The sequence below is a fragment of the Cervus canadensis genome, chromosome 23 (genome assembly GCF_019320065.1).
Source record: "Cervus canadensis isolate Bull #8, Minnesota chromosome 23, ASM1932006v1, whole genome shotgun sequence".
Taxonomy (NCBI): domain Eukaryota; kingdom Metazoa; phylum Chordata; class Mammalia; order Artiodactyla; family Cervidae; genus Cervus; species Cervus canadensis.
Genome location: NC_057408.1, coordinates 37,630,383 through 37,649,392, shown reverse-complemented (window position 1 = coordinate 37,649,392; position 19,010 = coordinate 37,630,383). Strand labels below are relative to the sequence as shown.

Here is a 19,010-nt window from a genome sequence, read left to right as displayed (position 1 = left end):
GAATATTATTATTCTTATTGTACAAATGAAGAAAGACTTGAGTCCAAGTCTACTAGGTACATTTTTTTCATTATAAGAAAAAAATAGATTGTTGTTGTATACTTAATGCACTTGTTTGTTACATATCTCTATTCTTCACTACCTACCAGTTCTATATGATCAGGGGTTTGCCTCTCTTGTTCACGCTAATTCTAGAACCCAGAGCAGAGCTACCACGTAATAAGGGCTGAATAAATAATTACTGTATGAATGAAGTTTTATTCTCTGGAGTAGAAGGCTAAGGAAGAAGGCTCATCAGTGGCTTGGGGCACTGAGTTTGAAGAGGACCCTGAGGTTATTCCTGGCACTTGCAAGGGGATATGTTTCCTTCCTCACCTCCTCACACCCCACCCCTCTGGCAGCCTGACTCACACATGAAACTCCTTAGAAGCATTTTTACTTAAAGTCTACTTGGCATTTAAAACCCTGAATGCAACTTGCCGTTTGAGAGCTACATAGGAAAAAGACAATGCATGCTCATGTGCGCTCCTGTTTCGGTGCTAAGGGAATCAGAATTTATCGGACAACTAAAAGAATGAATCTGCATAGTTAGCTTTTCTACAGGCATGTTCTCAGGATCTACGGTATGAATGAACACAATTTGGCACTCCAAACCCACAATATAAACTAGGCAGGAATACCACCTGAACTTGGTGCTCATAATTGGGAGAGTGTGATTACAAGGAGAAATTCATGCGGGGAATTTTCCTGAAGGTCAGGAAATTTAGGTCCAGGGAGGGAAGAGTTGGATGAATTTTCAGGGGAAACAACCGGTCTCTTTTGCAGTGGGGTTGTATGAGTAAATTAATAGCAGAATTCTTTGTGTTTTCACCTGCATGTCTCAGAGGTGGAAAAACAAGTCATAACAAAGCCTCCAATGTTAAGTCACCATCACTTTAAGTATCGGTGGCAAGGGTGCTTGGGGATTGAGAGAGCATGTGTATTGGTGCGCACACATATACACACACGCTGTCTGTTCACTAGAGGATATATGTGTACTCCCAATGGCATATCGACAGATTATATTCAATTCCCAGCCTGCAATTTCCTTTTCTCCTAATTAAGAAAGCACAGCATAATGCAATGAGTGACCTTTTTGTAGATATAAATCTCTAACCTTTTTAAAACAGTGCATGAACTTAAAGGAACACACACAATGTAAAAGTTGTGAGTTTAAATTTTATTCAGGATCTTAACTGAAGACTATAGTGCAGGACACAGGTCTGAGGAATTGCTCCAAAATGTAGTATGTATATGTATTATATATCCACATATCCATATATTAAATATATTGTTGTTATTTAGTCACTCAGTCACGTCTGACTCTTTTGTGACCCCATGGACTATAGCCCACCAGGCTCCTCTGTCCATGGGATTTTCTGGGCAAGACTGCTGGAGTGGTTTGCCAGTTCCTCCTCCAGGGGGTCTTCCCTTTTCGGGGATCAGCCCTAGTCTCCGAGTCTCTTGGATTGCAGGTGAATTCTTTACTGCTGAGCCACTGGGGAAACCCATATGAATATATATTAATTCATATATTGTGTATTACATATTATTCGTATATATGTGAAATTTTTTGCTGGAAAATATATGATGTCAAGCATACACCTGGGTAAAAGATTACTGTTAGTCACATGAAACAGATATCTCAAGTTAATGATTTTAGTGTTTTTCTGTGGATGGGAAGGTGCAAGAAGCTTGGGTCATTGAAATTCTTCCTGAGCTATGCATCGTAACTACCTAGGTGCCCACTTATCTGAAACACAGAATGCCTCATCTTGTATTTGATGCTGCAGGGCGTATTGTCAGTGGCTGATTCCAATGGGTTGCGACTTAATCCTCGTAAAACCGGATGATGAGTAGCAGACGTTCTTTGTTCTCTTTTTGTTCACAGATATAATTACAGAAATCATTCTTAAACTGCATGAACTAATTGATAGTTTCCAGCTTCTTGTGACGTACCTCACACCTATTAGAACTTAGGAGGTTCTCTTGATGCCAAAAGACTGAGAAGTAGAGACTGAGAGCCAACTTCTCCTCCTTTAACGTGGAGGAGAAGGGGGAGGTTGTTGCAATACAGACTCTGATTCTCTAGTCCTGAGGTGGGGACCTGAGGGTCTGCATTTCTAACAAGCCTAGTGTCTTGCAACTCCTGGGTCCGCATCACCCGGGAGCTATTTTACAGATTTGTAGGTGAGTCCACTCCAAACTGGCCGAGGTGAAGTCACTAGGAAATGATGGTTATTGACCCTCCCCTGCTGCAAGGCCTTTGAGAGCCTTCTAAAGGTTTATCAGTCAGTGATCGTCAGAATCACCCGGAGAGCTTTGTCAAAACCTTTTCCCATCCTCCTAAGTTTTGGAATCAGTAAGTGGTAGAATCTGGGCTTGGGGAGTTTGAGATTTATTTCATGAGCTGTCTTTTGATTTTCCTATCCTTGATGTACACTCTCTCTCATATTTTACCCTATTTATATGATTCTCTTTATGCTAGTCAAGTTTATGACATTGGTTATAGACCCAGGTTCAATCCCTGAGTTGGGAAGATCTCCTGGAGAAGGAAATGGCAACCCACTCTAGTATTCTTGCCTGGAGAATTTCATGCACAGAGGAGCCTGGGGGCGGGAGCGTGGGTGGGGGGACTACAGTCCATGGGGTCACAAAGAGTTGGACACGAGACACGACTCAGCGACTAAACAGCAAAATTGAAACTTTGTCTATTTCCAGTTATTTATAAAGACAAACTGAGGATTAAATATAAATGTATGAAATTAACGTATTTTTTACGTATATTATTTTTAAGATTCTGTGAAGTACTAAGTACTTTTATGAGTACATTTTGTTTATTCTTGACATGGTTAATGTTAAATAATTTCACTATGCAGACGGATGCCTCATCTAGTATGTTAGCATAAAATGTATGCAGTTATACAGATGAGGAAACCCCGCTTCTAATCACTTTTGTAGTAGCAGGTGCTCTATGATGGACAGTTGAAGCCTGACGGATATTTAATAAAGTGTGCGCAGTGCCATCTAGTGTTGTACAGTCGTCACTGCATGACTTAAATAAATTCCTCATTCTCTAAAACGATTTGATAGCTCAACAGTAAGTAGTATATTTATACAACTGCAGACCTTTAAAGGGGCTTCCCAGGTGGCTCAGTGGTAAAGAATCTTCCTGCCAATGCAGGAGGTGCAGGAGACACAGGTTTGATCCCTGGGTCAGGAAGATCCCCTGGAGGAGGGCATGGCAACCCACTCCAGCATTCTTGCCTGGAAAATCCTGTGGACAGAGGAGACTGGAGGGCTACAGTCCATGGAGTCAAAGGGAGTCAAACATGACTGAAGACCTTTGAAACAGAGCCTCTTAATAACTTCCTAATGACTGTCAACTTAGCACATTTCTTAATGTTCTTATTTAATTAAGCAAAAGGCTTGTGATACTTACCTTTTTTCAATAATAATTAACAGGCATTGAATGCTTATTATGCACTCAGCACTATGTGAAGTGCTTTACATGGGTTATCTTATTTGTTTCCCCACAATGACCCACATTTTACAGATGAGGAAACTGAAGCTTAAGGACATTAAGTGACTTGCTCAAGGTCATAATAGATAGCCGGTATAAAAATCTGACAGAAACCCAGCCAACTGCCCAGGGACCTGGACCACTCTGCACTGTGATCTGAACCTCTTAAAGTAGTTACCGATAAAATTTCCAAAAAACCTGTGTGAGAGAAGGCCTTCCTCACAAGGCCTCTAATTACAGTGATATCAGTGCAAACTCCACTAACTCAGGATCTATGACAACCAAACTGAAAAGCTGTCTGTTTTTGTGGCTGAGATGTGTGGTTGGTGCTTCTTTTATGTCACCTACATGGTGGTGATGGTTTAGTTGCTAGGTCGTGTCTGACTCTTGCAACCTCATGGACTGTAGGTCCCTAGGCTCCTCTGTCCATGGAATTCTCCAGGCAAGAATACTGGAGTGGGTTGTCGTTTCCTTCTCCAGGGGATCTTTTTGACCCAGGGATCAAACCCATGTCTCCTGCATCGTAGGCAGATTCTTTTCTGCTGAGCCATCAGGAAAGCCATCACCTACATAATGTACGCCAAAAATTATCTGTTTATTAGTTTACTGAATTTGGAGTACTGGGCTGAAACTTAGGTTTGGATTCATAGGAAATTTTCTAAATTAATAATAGGATATTACAACTGCAGATCAGAAGTTGTTTAACACTTAAGAGCTGTCATTTGTTACGTATCTGTTATGTGCCAAGCCCTGTGGCCAGCACTTTGCATACCTTTTCTCTTTTATCCTCACCACAACTCCCTCTGAGTGGTATTAGTTTCCTCATTTCTAAAAAAGGAATAATAAAATGTATGTGTGCATGCTAAATCACTTCAGTTGTGTCTGGCTCTTTGCTGCTCTAAGGACTGTAGCCTGCCAGGCTCCTCTGTCCATGGGATTCTCCAGGCAAGAATACTGGAGTGGGTTGCCATGCCCTCCTCCAGGGGATCTTCCCAACCCAGGGATCATACCCTCATCTCTTGCGTCTCCTGCATTGGCAGGTGGGTTCTTTACCACTAGCACCACCTATGCAAAGCCCAATAAAATGTATTGAGGTGAAATAACTTGCCCACAGTTTTACAATTATTAGTGGAGCCAGGAGTAAAACCTAAGTCTTTGTGATGGCAAAATCTGTATCCTTTCCACTCTGTCACTCCTAGAAAATAAGTACATATAACATGCATGATTACAGTCTTTCTGTGGACTGCTACCCCCTGTGCAAAAATGCCATGGTGCCTTACTTGGATAAAACAGTAGGTTCTAGCGACTTCCGCATGCATGCCTGTCCATCTTCGTTCCCTTCTTTCCTCATTGTCAGAAATGATATTTTTAAGCTGCATTACTGATCATGTCACTGTGCTGTTTAAAACCCACGTCTCAGCATCCAGACCAGAATCATTATTGTGGCTATAGTGCTTCTCCACCTTATCTTGTTATGGTGGCCTCTTCACAACCATATAGTAATCTGGTTTTGTACGTGGCACCCTGTCTGTCACAGTAAGTCATGATTTCTGATTATCTGTGTGGTCGTGAGGCAGGTCTGTATCCCCACCATGCTGTTGGCCCCTGAGGCAGGAACCACATCTTTATGGTTTGCCATCGAGTCCCCAAGACCTGCCAACAGTACTGGGCACATAATTATGAAAACTAGCTTTCTTTCAGTCACATGTAACTATTCTCACATTCAGAATTAGCATTTTATTTTTCCTTATATTGTGATCTTAAATGTGTAAAAAACACAAATATAGAGCATATTTATTTTTTTACTGAAGGATAATTGCTTCACAGAATTTTGCTGTTTTCTGTCAAACCTCAACATGAATCAGCCACAGGTATACATATACCCTTCCTTTTGAACCTCCCTCCCATCTCCCACCCCATCCCACCCCTCTAGATTGATAGAGCCCCTGTTTGAGTTTTCTGAGCCATACAGCAAATTCCCATTGGCTATCTATTTTACATATGGTAATGTAAGCTTCCATGTTGAACATGCTTATTTTTAATAACTTTCACATGATTTCCAGATGTTTTGTCTATAATTATAGGATGCTATTATTTCCTATGTTATATTCCCTATTCCAAGTGTTTTCAGGCGTCATCCCATTTTACCTTCATAGTAATCATTGGAGGGGAAGTATTATCATCAGCCCGACTTTTCTAAGATAAGATTCAAAGAAGTCGAGTAATTTCACTGATGCTGTACCTAAGATTGTAGCTTCCCCAGTGGCTCAGCGGTAAAGAACCCACTTGCAATGCAGGAGCCACAGGAAATGTGATCCCTGGGTCAGGAAGCTCCCCTGGAGGAGGGCATGGCAACCCACTCCACTATTCTTGCGTGGAGAATCCCTTGGACAGAGGAGCCTGGTGGGCTACAGTTCACAGAGTCACAAAGAGTCAGATATGACTGAAGCGACTGAGGAGGCATGCATACCTAAGATTCAATCCAAAGCTTGTATGATTCTTCATGTTGTTGATATTTCATGATTACACCTATCACGTCTTTAGCAATCAAATGCATCCTTAGCCTGTTTCTGTATTGTCACTTCCTTGTCATTCACTCAGCCAACAGATATTCATTAAGCTCCTGTGATGTATGAGGCCCTGTGACAGTGCTTGGGATATGAATGGTTATCATGACAGGCGGTCTTCTTCTGTGGCACGTACAATGCAGAGGGGGAAATAGGTGACCAACTTATCCACACAGAGAGTCCACTAAAGACTGTGATGGGAAAGAACAGGGTTCTAAAGCGGCATGTATGGTGAATACAAAACCTGGAGGCAGGGATCCAGAAAGACACCCTTGAGGAAGGGGTATTGATACTGAGTTATGGTGGCTGAAACATAGATGAGAAGTAAATGAGGCCAGATCAGAAACAGCTTCGCAAGACAAGTTGAAGAGTTTGAATTTCAAATGAATGGGAAGTTTACTAAAGGACTTCCAGCCTCATACAAGTGCCATGTCAGATTTGCAGTTCAGTAATATAGCTCTGACTCCAGTGTATAGCAAGAGTTGGGCTGGAGAAAGAATAAAAACAAAAGAACTGACTTAACCAGTGAGAGCTAGTGGTCACAGCAGTGGATGATGAAGTTGTGTGATGGGGATAAATGTCCATGAAAACAGAGGCATTAAAGTGACATTGATGAGATAGATTCAAAGGACCTGGTCGTTGAGAGCATGTAAGATATGGGACCCAGGGATGAAATGCAGGTTCTGGCAGGGGCAGGGGTTAGTGCCATTCACTAGAGAAGGGAATGCTAGAGGAAATGGGTTTGGAAGAGAAAAGATAGGCTGGACAAGCAAAGACTCAGTTGCCTAAAGGACCTCCCTTTGGTCTGTTGGTCACTCACATGCATCTGTGTTCTTCCACTTCTGGGAATCCTAGAGCCTTCTGCCCTGACAGAGTCTCCCCAGAAGAGAGACTATCCCTCCACCAACTGCCATTTCTCTTTCTTGCCTTGTAGCCATCTCCTTCCTGTGCTCAAGTTCAGAGTCCATAATCCTCTTCTCCAATGCCTGTTTCTTGTGATCCATAGCCAGGATCCGGATCAGAATGGTTCAGTAGCCTACTCGTTACAGTTACCTGGGCACACACCAGAGCCAGGACGATGGGCCAGATCTCATCATCATGGCTCTTTTTGTATCCTGTACCTGGATATCCCCAAGGCCTAGAGTCAGAGGGTTTGTAGATCAAATGTATAGGGAATAATTATAGGAATCCCATCTATTTCCCTTAAGAACTTTAATTAATAAATAAATTCAACTTATAATGTCATCTCCCTAGGAGTACCTTGCTTGCTAAATTGGAAAACTGGATCCATAACATTAAGAAATACATTATTCATATTTGTTGTGTGATAGATAAAGAAGTTTGCAAATTTGGAATCACAGAAATCTGAATTTATCCAAATCTAAGAAATATTTAAGGAATTCAGTTGGAAAGTGATTTGTGTTCCTCTCTTCCAAACCATAGATTGGCCGAAAAGATTTTCTTTTTCTTTTGACATGACTCACGTTATTCATTTGTTCATGTAAAATGTGTTGTCTCTATGTACCAGGTACTACCACTTTTGATTTCAAGCATTTTTTCCATTTAATGAACACCATCTCCACTTCGGGCTTCCATGGTGGCTCGCTGGCAAAGAATTTGCCTGCCAATGCAGGAGATGCAGGTTCTATCCCTATGTCGGGAAGATCCCCCGGAGAAGGAAATGGCAACTCACTCCAGTATTCTTGCCTAGGAAATCCCATGGACAGAGGAGACTGGCATACTACAGTTCATGGGATCGCAAAAGAGTCAGACATGACTTAGCAACTAAACAACAACAGTCCCCACTTTACAGATGAGGAAAGTGAGGCTCTAAGTCAAGGCCTAAAGGGTATGCACTTGTAGGAGAATAGCCAGATTTGGACCTATGTCTTTGGACTCCAAATGCAGTGTTTATTTCAACTTCAAGTCCAGGAGCTTGATAGATGTTAGTTTTGTTTTTCAAATACAGTGTCAGAAGTGAACAAAGAGATAAAAGACTAAAACTTGAAAGTTGTTGGTGGAAAAGCATATGTGGCATGTACAGTTCTCAGGAATGAAAATGTAAGTGTATATCGAGCTGGCCGAAAAAGTTCATTTGGGTTTTTCCATAAGATCTTATTTCAAAAACCAAACAAACTTTTTGGTCAACCCAATACTTCATTGAGAAAGACAACATATTTTTTTAAACACCAAAGTGTAATGAAAAGTGAACCTTAAACTTGATGAAGATATGGAGAATCTAGAACTCACACACTCCTGATGAGAGTGTAAAACAGTACTACTATTTTAAAAAACACTTTGGAAGTTTCATAATGAAACACACACCTACCATACAACCTAGCCACTTTGTTTCTACATATTTACCAAAGAAATGGAAGTGTATGTCTATACAGTTTTGTACATGATTGTTCATAGCATTTTATTCATAATAACCAATAACTGGATGACATAATAACCAAATGTCTACCAGCAGGGGAGTTGATAAACAATTTGTGGTATAGCTATTTAATAGGATACCATACAGCAATAAAAAAGAACAAACTATTGTCATGCAACAACATAGATAATTCTCAAGATCATTACACTAAGTAGAAGGATACAGACAAAAAAAAGAGTACGTATTGTATGATTCCAGCTATATAGAATTCTAGGACATCGTGATAGAAAACAGATCTTTGGTTTCCCAGGGTGGAGTGGTAGGATGGATGAGAATGTACATAAGGAGACCTGTGGGGGTGATACACATGTCCATTGTCTTGATTGTGGTGATGGTGTCTGGGAACGTCCTAACAAGACTTTGGGGTGAAGAGAAGACATAGAAAGAGATTTCTTGACTATCCTAGTAAAAGTAACCATGACTTAAGTTACATGTGCTTGCTAACAATGGCACCAACAAACTATTCTTGACCTTTAAGTGATCTGTGCCTTAGTTCTACTGCTTTATTGAAGAGGTAACTTTTCCTTTTTCCCCTGCCTACCTTAACTTTTCCTTTTTTTCTTATTTCAAACCTTAGATGACTGAAAATATGTAAAGAAATGAAAATGTTTTAAATGCTCAAATGCATTTCTGATAGCTTTTCAACCCTAGAATTTAAGAGTTGGTTTTCTCTTTTCTTTGTCAGGGGTCCGTGTGTACCAGTGGGAAAGTGCTTTAAAGCCAGATAGCCTTGTTAATTTTAATCACAAGTACTATATACTTCAAAGTTGCTAAGAAACTAGATCTTAAAAGTTCTCACCACAAAGGAGAAATGACAATCAGGGGACCCGATGTGTTAGCCAACAGTATGGTGGTAATCATCTTGTGGTATAGAAATGTGTCAAATCAATATAAAAATTATCAAATCAGCACTTGAAACTTACACGGTGTTATATAGCAATTCTATCTCAATGTTTTAAAAAGCCAGATACACCTGGATACAAATGCCAGGTGATTGCCCTTGGACCTTTGTGTTTGTCAGTTAACTTTCTTGATCCTCAGATTCTTCACATTGTAAGTATTTCAAAGATCTATTATGAAGAATAACAGATTATTAAGAAGAATACTGTGATGTTCAGAAATAATTCTCTACTGTGATGTTCATAAAATCATTGTTTTGCTCTTATACGTTGCACGTCAGCTCTTTGAGATCCTGCACTATGTACCTTTCTTTGCAAGTGTCAACCCCCACATGTGAAATAATGAATCTACCTTTCCATGCACTCGGGGCTGATGCGTCCACTCTGCTTTCATTGTATCTAGTGCACCTGGTGGACATTTGGAACGTCATAGAAGCGTTAAGAGAAAATGCTCTGAACAACGTGGACCCAAACATGGAGCTCAGCGTGGCCCGATTGGAGGCTGTGCTCTCCACCATCTTTTACCAGCTCAACAAAAGGATGCCAACCACACACCAAATCCAGGTGGAGCAGTCCATCAGCCTCCTGTTAAACTTCCTGCTGGCAGCCTTTGATCCGTAAGCTCCCTCTGAAATGTCTGTGACTCTCTGCGTGTTCCGTCTCCCCTTCCTCTTATCCTTCTTGGTCTTTATCCCAAAGAATTTTCTGGAGTAACCAACTGCTGCTTTTTTCTTGTTCAGATACTTATCTCAATAGAGTTTCTATGTGTGTAAGGTAAATTTTAAATGCTTTGGAAAAGACTTAGAGCGTAAAATGGCACCACAGGAAACTGGGGACACTTGTATTTTATGTGCTGACCTTTGTTTAATTCATCCTACGCTTCCTGGAAGCTACGGACACTTGGAAGCATCACGTGGTGGCAGGCCTGTGGAGCGATTTAATGAAGCGTGTTGTGGAGGATGTTTTTAACTCTCTCCTTTGCAAATTGTCTAAGACAGCGCTTCTGAGGTGGCATAACAAGACCCCAGAGCAAACAAAGAGGTGTTGAACAGGCTTCCTTCCTTGACTAGTCTAGTAAAAATAGCTGTGACTTGCATTAAACGGACTGGTCTATAATGTACCACGTAAAACAAAGTGATGCCATTTCACGCACCACAGCTGAAACCCAGCCTCATTATCTTAAACTTCCCTTCACAGGCTCAGAGAATTTCAGAGCTGTCTGAGATCTTAAAGGTCACTCTTCCAAACTTCTCATTTTACTGGTGAAGGACCTGAAGCACAGAGAGATTGTCACTTGTCTAGTGACGATCAGCAGGTCCACTGACTCTCAGCAGGATAGTGGCAGAGTGAGGACTTAGGGATTCAGCTTCGATTTCTTTTCCCAGGCACATGTGGCAGCGCTGAAAAATGTAAAACCTCCCTTGAACCCTATTATCAGATGAAAATTTCAAAAAGGCTTTTGCTGATGGCCCCAAGGCTAGATATAGGATCAACACCTCCAATTTCACTCCTCGTTTTGAATATTAAAAAGGAAAATCGCTAGCTTGACCTTTCAGCAATCCCTTTTTAAGACTCAGAATATTTTGCTTATTCTCGTTGTCTAGCCAAGGCTTGGGAATAATTAAGCCCAGCACTGGAGATGTTCCAGCCAGGCTAATGTCATTATGCCACTCACAAAAGTCACCAGCTGTCACTTTGCAACCTAGCATGGTGATAGGATAGTTGGTGCTCAGGTTGACCAGTATACATTTTTGTCTCTGTGTTTATATTTTGAGAAACTCTCAAGTTGAAATAAACAAGCAGTCCAGCCTGATAAATTCCATTTATCTTAGTCTGTGCAGCATTCAGAACTGATGTACTACTCTGGGCTCATCACTGTGGTAGTCAAACGGCAGGGCTGGGAAAGGAAGCGGTGGTTCCACATGACAGGCAGCAGAGTGGAACCAAGCCGTGGAATTTCTATAACAAAACCATGGCAGCTTTCAGACCTGTTGCTAAAGCCTTCAGGAGGCTTATTTGTTATCAGTGTAACGATGGAAAATGTAAACAGAAAGAGGTAATTTCCTGCTACCTCATGGGGTATTGCTAGAGGAATAGCTAAAAGGAATCAAAGCTATAAGGAATCAAAGCTAAAAAATAATTTGGGCCAACTCTGAAAATTCAGAAATGGGGCCAAATTAGCAATAAGGGTGGGGGGGTGTTGTGAAATAGATGGAGCTTAAACTAATAGAATTTTCACTTTTGTTTGGGAATACCAGGAAGAGCATTTCAAAAAGCTGAGCTGTAAATGTTTTCTAAATAGCTCTGCTAATGTAGCTGAATCATTTGAAGATTGCTGGATGCTAAACTAAGAAGGATTATACCAAGATAAAGAGTAGTTCACACCGATGTTCACAAGAAATGTTTGGTTCCTAATCTTCTTACTAATGGGAAGGCCCCTGGTGTCTTCTTTCAGTAATCTCATTGTAGTAGATTTAGAAACACATCCACACAGAGAAGTCTCACCGTAGAGATTCACAGATGCATCCATCTAGAGACAGACCCCAGTCTGCACACACTTCTGCATTCTCTCCTTCAGCAGAGCCAATGAGTACAGGTCTACTAAAAAACAAGTCTGATGGATTTTGAAATTTTAGACACTGTGAGTGCCTCTCATAAGGAAGTCCACTACCTGGAAATATAATGTACAAGTGAATATAAGAATAGAAACAAGAATAAAATGAATGTTCTATTCCAACTCTTCTGATAGTATACTTCTAGTTATCCAAATGAGATCCAGTATGGAAATCTGATGTCATTTCCTACCACCTGTCCCATAACTAACATATGCAAGTATTTATTTTTTATTGAACTATAGTTGATTTACAATATTGTATTCATTTCTGAGGAACAGCAAAGTGATTAGATTATATATATACAGATATTTCTTTTTTATATTCTTTTTCATTATGGTTTATCATAGGATACTGAATATACTTCCCCATGCTAGGCAATAGGATCTTGTTGTTTATTCATTCCATATATAATAGCTTACATCTGCTAACCCCACCCTCCCACTCCATCCCCCCTCCAGCCCCTCCCCTTGGCAACCACATGTCTGTTCTCTATGACCCTCAGTCTGTTACTGTTTCATAGATAGGTTCATTTGTGTCATAATTTAGATTCCACATATAAGTGATATCATATGGTATTTGTCTTTCTCTTTCTGACTTACTTTACTTGGTATGATAATCTTTAGTTGCAAGCATATTGCTGCAAATGGCAGTATTTTACAGAACCCAAGTGTTTAAGGGAGGCCGGGAGCTTGTGATGGACAGGCAGGCCTGGCATGCTGCGATTCATGGGGTCGCAAAGAGTCGGACACAACTGAGCGACTGAACTGAACTGAACTGAACTGGTGGCTCAGTCGGTAAAGCATCTGCCTGCAACGCAGGAGACCTAGGTTCAATCCCTGGGTCAGGAAGATCCCCTTGAGAAGGAAATGGCAACCCACTCCAGTACTCTTGCCTGGAAAATTCCATGGCTGGAGGAGCCTGGTGGGCTACAGTCCATGGGGCCGCAAAGAGTTGGACACAGCTGAGCAACTGAACTGACCTAAATCTCCAGTCTATTATTACTAAACCTGGGGGGGTCTAAGTTTGCTCTGTTACCTAGACTCATATCCTCTGTTTTCACTTACTGCTCCATCTAGAAGCACATTAGATGTCCATGGTTACTAATGTGGGGGATCCCATTTTCACAAAAGACTTCAACATGCTTCTCTTTACCCTGTTCCCACTTCCCTGGGAAACACTAAGATCGACTTTCATCAGGTGATTTAATCTCATTTCAATTCAGGAGACTCCCTTCTTGGCACAGTTCCTCATAAAATAGATTACGTGACAGGGGTCTTAATTTTAGCAAATATTATTTGCACATATATTTAAAACTCCAAAGTTGGACAATGAGATGTATTCCAAGAAGCAGTGATTTTCTTATTTGGGAGGTTGATTCTTAATGCCAATTCTCTGATGATAATAATAAAAATATTATAATTGTAATAATAGCTAAGAGGTACTCATCATTTACTGTGTACCAGCAATCTTACTGCTTGGCTGCTCTGTTATTATGATTTTCCAGGTTGAGTAAGTGACGAAGCTGAAAATAAGAAGATTAGATAATTTACTTACTACTAGATGGAGTAAGTGGGGGAAAATCATTTTCTTTCAGGCATCAGTTTAAGTTCAGCTATATTCATGCTTTCCATTTTATCTTTTTATATGAGAATTAATGTGTTTTTTCCTTAAACATACCCTGTCTGTTACAGGATATTATTATGCTCACATTCCTAACCTTTCTAGTTTGTGGTATTTAGACAGTTGACAGAGTGTATGTGAAAGAGATATTTGAACTGAACAAGTTTTACATTGTAGATTTAGAGTCAGTTCTACAATAGCCATCCATAACTCCATATTCATCATGTAATAGTCTTTCATAGAGAATACAAAATTCTGGAATTTTCGTCTCTTTTGACATATCAAACCTTGTTGAGCCATCTGAATATTCTTTCACACTGCTGAGCCCCCAACACGATGGAAAGTACTATAGCATAATTTCAGATGTGTGACTATGAAATAATCCTGGAACTTTGCCAAAATCCTTCTGCCTTTTGAGTTTTAAAAAATGATTCTGATGTTTAATTCAAGATGCACTACCAAATACACTAACAAAATGTGTTGTTCATATGTAAGGCTCTATGGATGTGTGACAATGAAGGATAAAGGAAAGAGTCATACGAAACCAAATGTTCTTCTCTTGGCTTTTGATTATGTATGTGGCGAACATTCCATCTCTAAAATGTACTTTTCTTGGTGATTTTTTTCTTAGCACATCTTAAATCCAAGGTATCCATATTCTCTACTCACTAAAATTTTGTTATGATAGAAAGTACTTTGCTCCAACACTCCTACATGTTGTAAAAATGGAAGCTCTTTCCAAAGGGTTTTCATAATTGTAGATAAATTGAACATCCTTAATGTCACTCGTCTTTCTCTTGGATGTACTTGGGTGAGTGGCAGGTAGGATTTCATGGGAGTGAGGGAGAGATGTCAACATGTTTGGCCCCTTCTAGTCTCCATTATGGACAACCTTCCAGCAAACTTGCCTGGCCGAGTGCTGTCAGGATTCTTTTCCTGAATGTTTTGCTAACATTATGGGGAACCCAAAGTGATGCCAGGGCCAAATAAGGGATTTCTATACATCCACATGTTAACTTCACTCTCCCCAAAACGAGAGTAATTGTGTATATGACCCCTTCTAAATTCAATGTATCACATATCTGCCCAATCTAATATTAAGAGCTGTAAAGTCAATCTTTGCACTTTTCCTCAAATACTTATAATATACTTATACTTATATATACTTATACTCAATATAATAGTTAAGTGGTAAATCAGAATATTTCACTTATGCATTCATTCATTTAACTTGTATTAAGAACTTGCTATGTTCTAGGTGCTACAGTAGGCTGAAGATAATAGATGAGTAAGTCATGGACCTTGCCCTTAAAATGTATTGTATTAAAATTAACTAAAAAAAATTGACTAAAATTAACTAAAATTGACTCTTACTCCCCAATAGATGATGAGAAAAAGAAGGGTAGAAGTCATGCCTTATTTGCCTTGATATGCCCAACCTCTGAGGCACTGCTAGTCAATATTTATCGAGTTAATAAATGCATGATCCACATGAACAAAATAATGTCCAGATAGAGAAACATGTTATGACAGAGCCATGCTGTGAAAGACAGAAGAAGAAGCAATTCGCTCTGTGAATTAAGCCACCAAAATGTGTGAGGAACAGAAGTGTGAGAGCTGGACTTTTGCTTGTCATAAATGCTTGCCAAATGCTTTGGTAAAATATGTTGGCAAAAGAAAAGCTTCTGGTTTTAGTATTCTTAAACCAAGAAATAATTCCTTGAGCCTGTTCAGAAAACAGTCAGTCAGAATTCAGTCTCTTTCAGGGACTTGATATTTGTCATTAGTTCAGTTCAGTCCCTCAGTCCTGTCGGACTCTTTGCAACCCCACGGACAGCAGCACACCAGGCTTCCCTGTCCCTCACCAACTCCCAGAGCTTGCTCAAACTCATGTCCAAAGTGATGCCATCCAACCATCTCATTCTCTTTTGTCTCCTTCTCCTCCTGCCTTCAATCTTTTCCAATGAGTTGGCTCTTGGCATCAGGTGGCCAAAATATTGGAGCTTCAGCTTCAGCATCTGTCCTTATTTCGAAACTTTAGGATTGACTGGTTTGAACTCCTTGCAGTCCAAGAAACTCTCAAGAGTCTTCCCCAGCACCACAGTTCAAAAGCATCAATTCTATGGCACTCAGCTTTCTTTATGATCCAACTCTTACATTCATACATGACTACTGGAAAAGCCATAGCTTTGACTAAATGGGCCTTTGTTGACAAAGTAATGTGTCTGCTTTTCAATATGCTGTTTAGGTTTGTCGTATTTTTTCTTCCAAAAATCAAGTGTTTTTTAATTTCATGGTTGCAGTCACCATCTGCAGTGATTTTGGAACCCCAGAAAATAAAATCACTCACTGTTTCCATTGTTTCCCCATCTATTTGCCATGAAGTGATGGCATGCCATGAAGTGGGACCAGATACCATGATCTTGTTTTTTGAATGTTGAGTTTTAAGCCAGCTTTTTCACTCTCCTCTTTCACTTTCATCAGGAGGTTCTTTAGTTCCTCTTCATTTTGTGCCATAAGAGTAGTGTCATCTGCATATATGAGGTATTGATATTTCTCCCAACAATCTTGATTCCATATTGTGATTCATCCAGCCCAGCATTTTGCATGATGTACTCTGTATATGAGTTAAAGAAGCAGGGTGACAATATACTGCCTTGATGTACTCCGTTTCCAATTTGGAAACAGTCCATTGTTCCATGTCCAGTTCTAATTGTTGCTTCTTGACCTGCATACAGATTTCTCAGGAGGCAGGTCAGGTGGTCTAGTATTCCTGTCTCTTTAAGAATTTTCCACAATTTGTTGCGACCCACACAGTCAAAGGCTTAAGTGTAGTCAGTGAAGCAGAAGTAGATGTTTTTCTGGAACTCTTTTGCTTTTTCTATGATCCAATGGATGTTGGCAATTTGATCTCTGGTTCCTCAGTCTTTTCTAAATCCAGCTTGAACATCTGTAAGTTGTTGGTTCACATACTGTTGAAGCCTATTCTCAGTTCATGTACTGTTGATATTTGTCATGGGGTCCTGTAATTTCAAGGAAGAAACTCTCTTGGGAACTAGGAGAGATGTTTTATTCTGGTCTGTTGACAAGAAACAAACAGACTACCAGTTATTTCTCTGAAAGAAAAAAAAAAAAAGGTTTATTTGGGATCAGCAAGGAATTGCTATTTGAGGTCTGCAACCCTGGAGAGTCCCCACAGGTCTAGGAAAGAATACTTTTATAGAGGGCAGGAAGGGAGGCAGAGTGCATGGCTTTTCATTGACTGGGTCCTTGCCAGGAAGGACCCAGTCGTCTTCCTGTTGGCCTCTTATCATCACAGGGTATAAGAGCTCCCCCTGCTGATCTCTGTGTAATTGAGGTTTCTGTTTATTAAATTTTTACAGTTCCAACTTCTGTCTACTACCCCAGACCTATCAGTGTTTATTTGTTGTTTTTTCTTCTGGTCAAAAGTAGATTTTCCTTCCCAGACAACTTATTCCTAAGAGTAATATCTCTGGGTTAAAAGGAGTCAGTTTATGTTTGTATTGTTGCTGCTCAGTCGCTCAGTCGTATCTGACTCTTTGCGACCCCAAGACTGCAGCGCGTCCTGGCTTCCCTGTCCTTCACCATCTCCCAGAGTTTGCTCAAACTCATGTCCATCAAGTCGGTGATGCTATCCAACCATCTCATCCTCTGTCATCCCCTTCTCCTCCTGCCTTCAATCTTTTCCAGCATCAGGGTCTTTCCCAATGAGTCAGTTCTTCACATCAGGTGACCAAAGTATTGGAGTTCCAGCTTCAGCATCAGTCCTTCCAATAAATATTCAGGGTCTGTTTGCATAGTCGTAGGAAAAGCCCTTAGGTAAAGCACTTACTCATTTTCTATTTTCTATTTTGAACTGTGAAGTAATGCATGTCTTTAAGACAGACACTCTACCAACCTCCACATATATATTTTAACCAAAGGGTAAACACTTTTCTTTTTCCATTTTCAATCAGGCTTCCCTTGAGAAAACTTGAAACTTTTCAGACTGAGCAAAATATAAAAGGAAATAAACAATTTAAAGAAACATTGATTGGTGAGGCAATTTTAGTTTCTACCTATGATAATTTGCTGGTTCTCTTAAAATCCTTTTAGGTATTAATTACCTACCAATTTAACAATTTAATTGGGTATGTTTTTTCCTATATAATTGGTTATCTGCTGATGTCAAGCTAGAATAGGAAAGTAAAATTTGCAGAGGCAAAAGCTTCAGGGTAATTGGCTTAAAATAGAATCTATTACATGATTCCCAAAAACAAATAATGGAGAGTAAGGGAAAATGAGTAAAATATGTATATGCTTTGTGTTCTCACTCTCCATTGAAAGAGAAAACAGAAGTCAAAGTTTGTTTTACTTAAAGAATGATAGGCTGGTCCAGGTTGGATGCATGAGACAAGTGCTCGGGCCTGGTGCACTGGGAAGACCCAGAGGGATTGGGTAGAGAGGGAGGTGGGAGGGGGGATCGGGATGGGGAACACGTGTAAATCCATGGCTGATTCATGTCAATGTATGACAAAAACCACTACAACATTGTAAAGTAATTAGCCTCCAACTGATAAAAATAAATGAAAAAAAAAAGATAGTGATAGATCTTTAGGATGGCATATTATGCTTAATAGATCAGAGAAAATTATCTGAACTATTAGAATACTCCTCTTAATTCAGTTCTTAAGTATATAACAAAGTATGTTTGAAGGAATTTTTTAGAGCGGTGTTTCTAAAGAGGAGTGATTGTGACATTTAATTGAAAACCCTTGGCTTCTAAAAGTTTTAAAATTTGAAAGAGCTTTCTCATCTTACATTTCTTTCTGATCTGGGACCTCAGCAGTGTTTGAAGAATGTGTGAAAGGCCAATTTATGGTGTAATATAATTCCTAAATGGATTTTTCATGAATAAATGTCAATTTTGGAATAAAAAAAAAGAATGATAGGCTGGTAGTAAGCTTATTTTTAAGGCTTTTACTATACCTTTTACACTAGCAGCTTTCATTCACAAAGAAAAGCTTATGTGGTCATGTCACTCAACATGGATTCTCAGGCCCAGTCCAGCCCTAAAAATCAGCGATTCTAGTGGCCACTCTGTATGCTGTATCCATTATACACTGTGCATAGTACATATACTCTCAAGCACATTTGGCTCTGTTGCCTCTCTATTATTTTTAATTTATTTTTTATTGAAGTATATAGTTGATTTATAATGCAGTGTTAGTTTCTGGTATATAGCAAAGTGATTCAGTTATATACATATATAATATATATATATTTCTTTTTCATATTCTTTTCCATGCA

The 19,010-nt window shown here is 39.8% G+C and overlaps 1 protein-coding gene across 28 annotated transcripts in view; it reads left to right on the top strand.

Moving 5' to 3' along the window:
• DTNA (dystrobrevin alpha) overlaps nucleotides 1-19,010 on the top strand; it is a 414,322-nt gene that overhangs the window by 299,259 nt on the left and 96,053 nt on the right. For all 28 annotated transcript variants that reach the window (XM_043444242.1, XM_043444243.1, XM_043444251.1 and 25 more), the window contains one exon: nucleotides 9,869-10,082. In XM_043444242.1, the coding sequence (XP_043300177.1) occupies nucleotides 9,869-10,082 (214 nt within the window). The remainder of the gene's footprint in view (nucleotides 1-9,868; nucleotides 10,083-19,010) is intronic.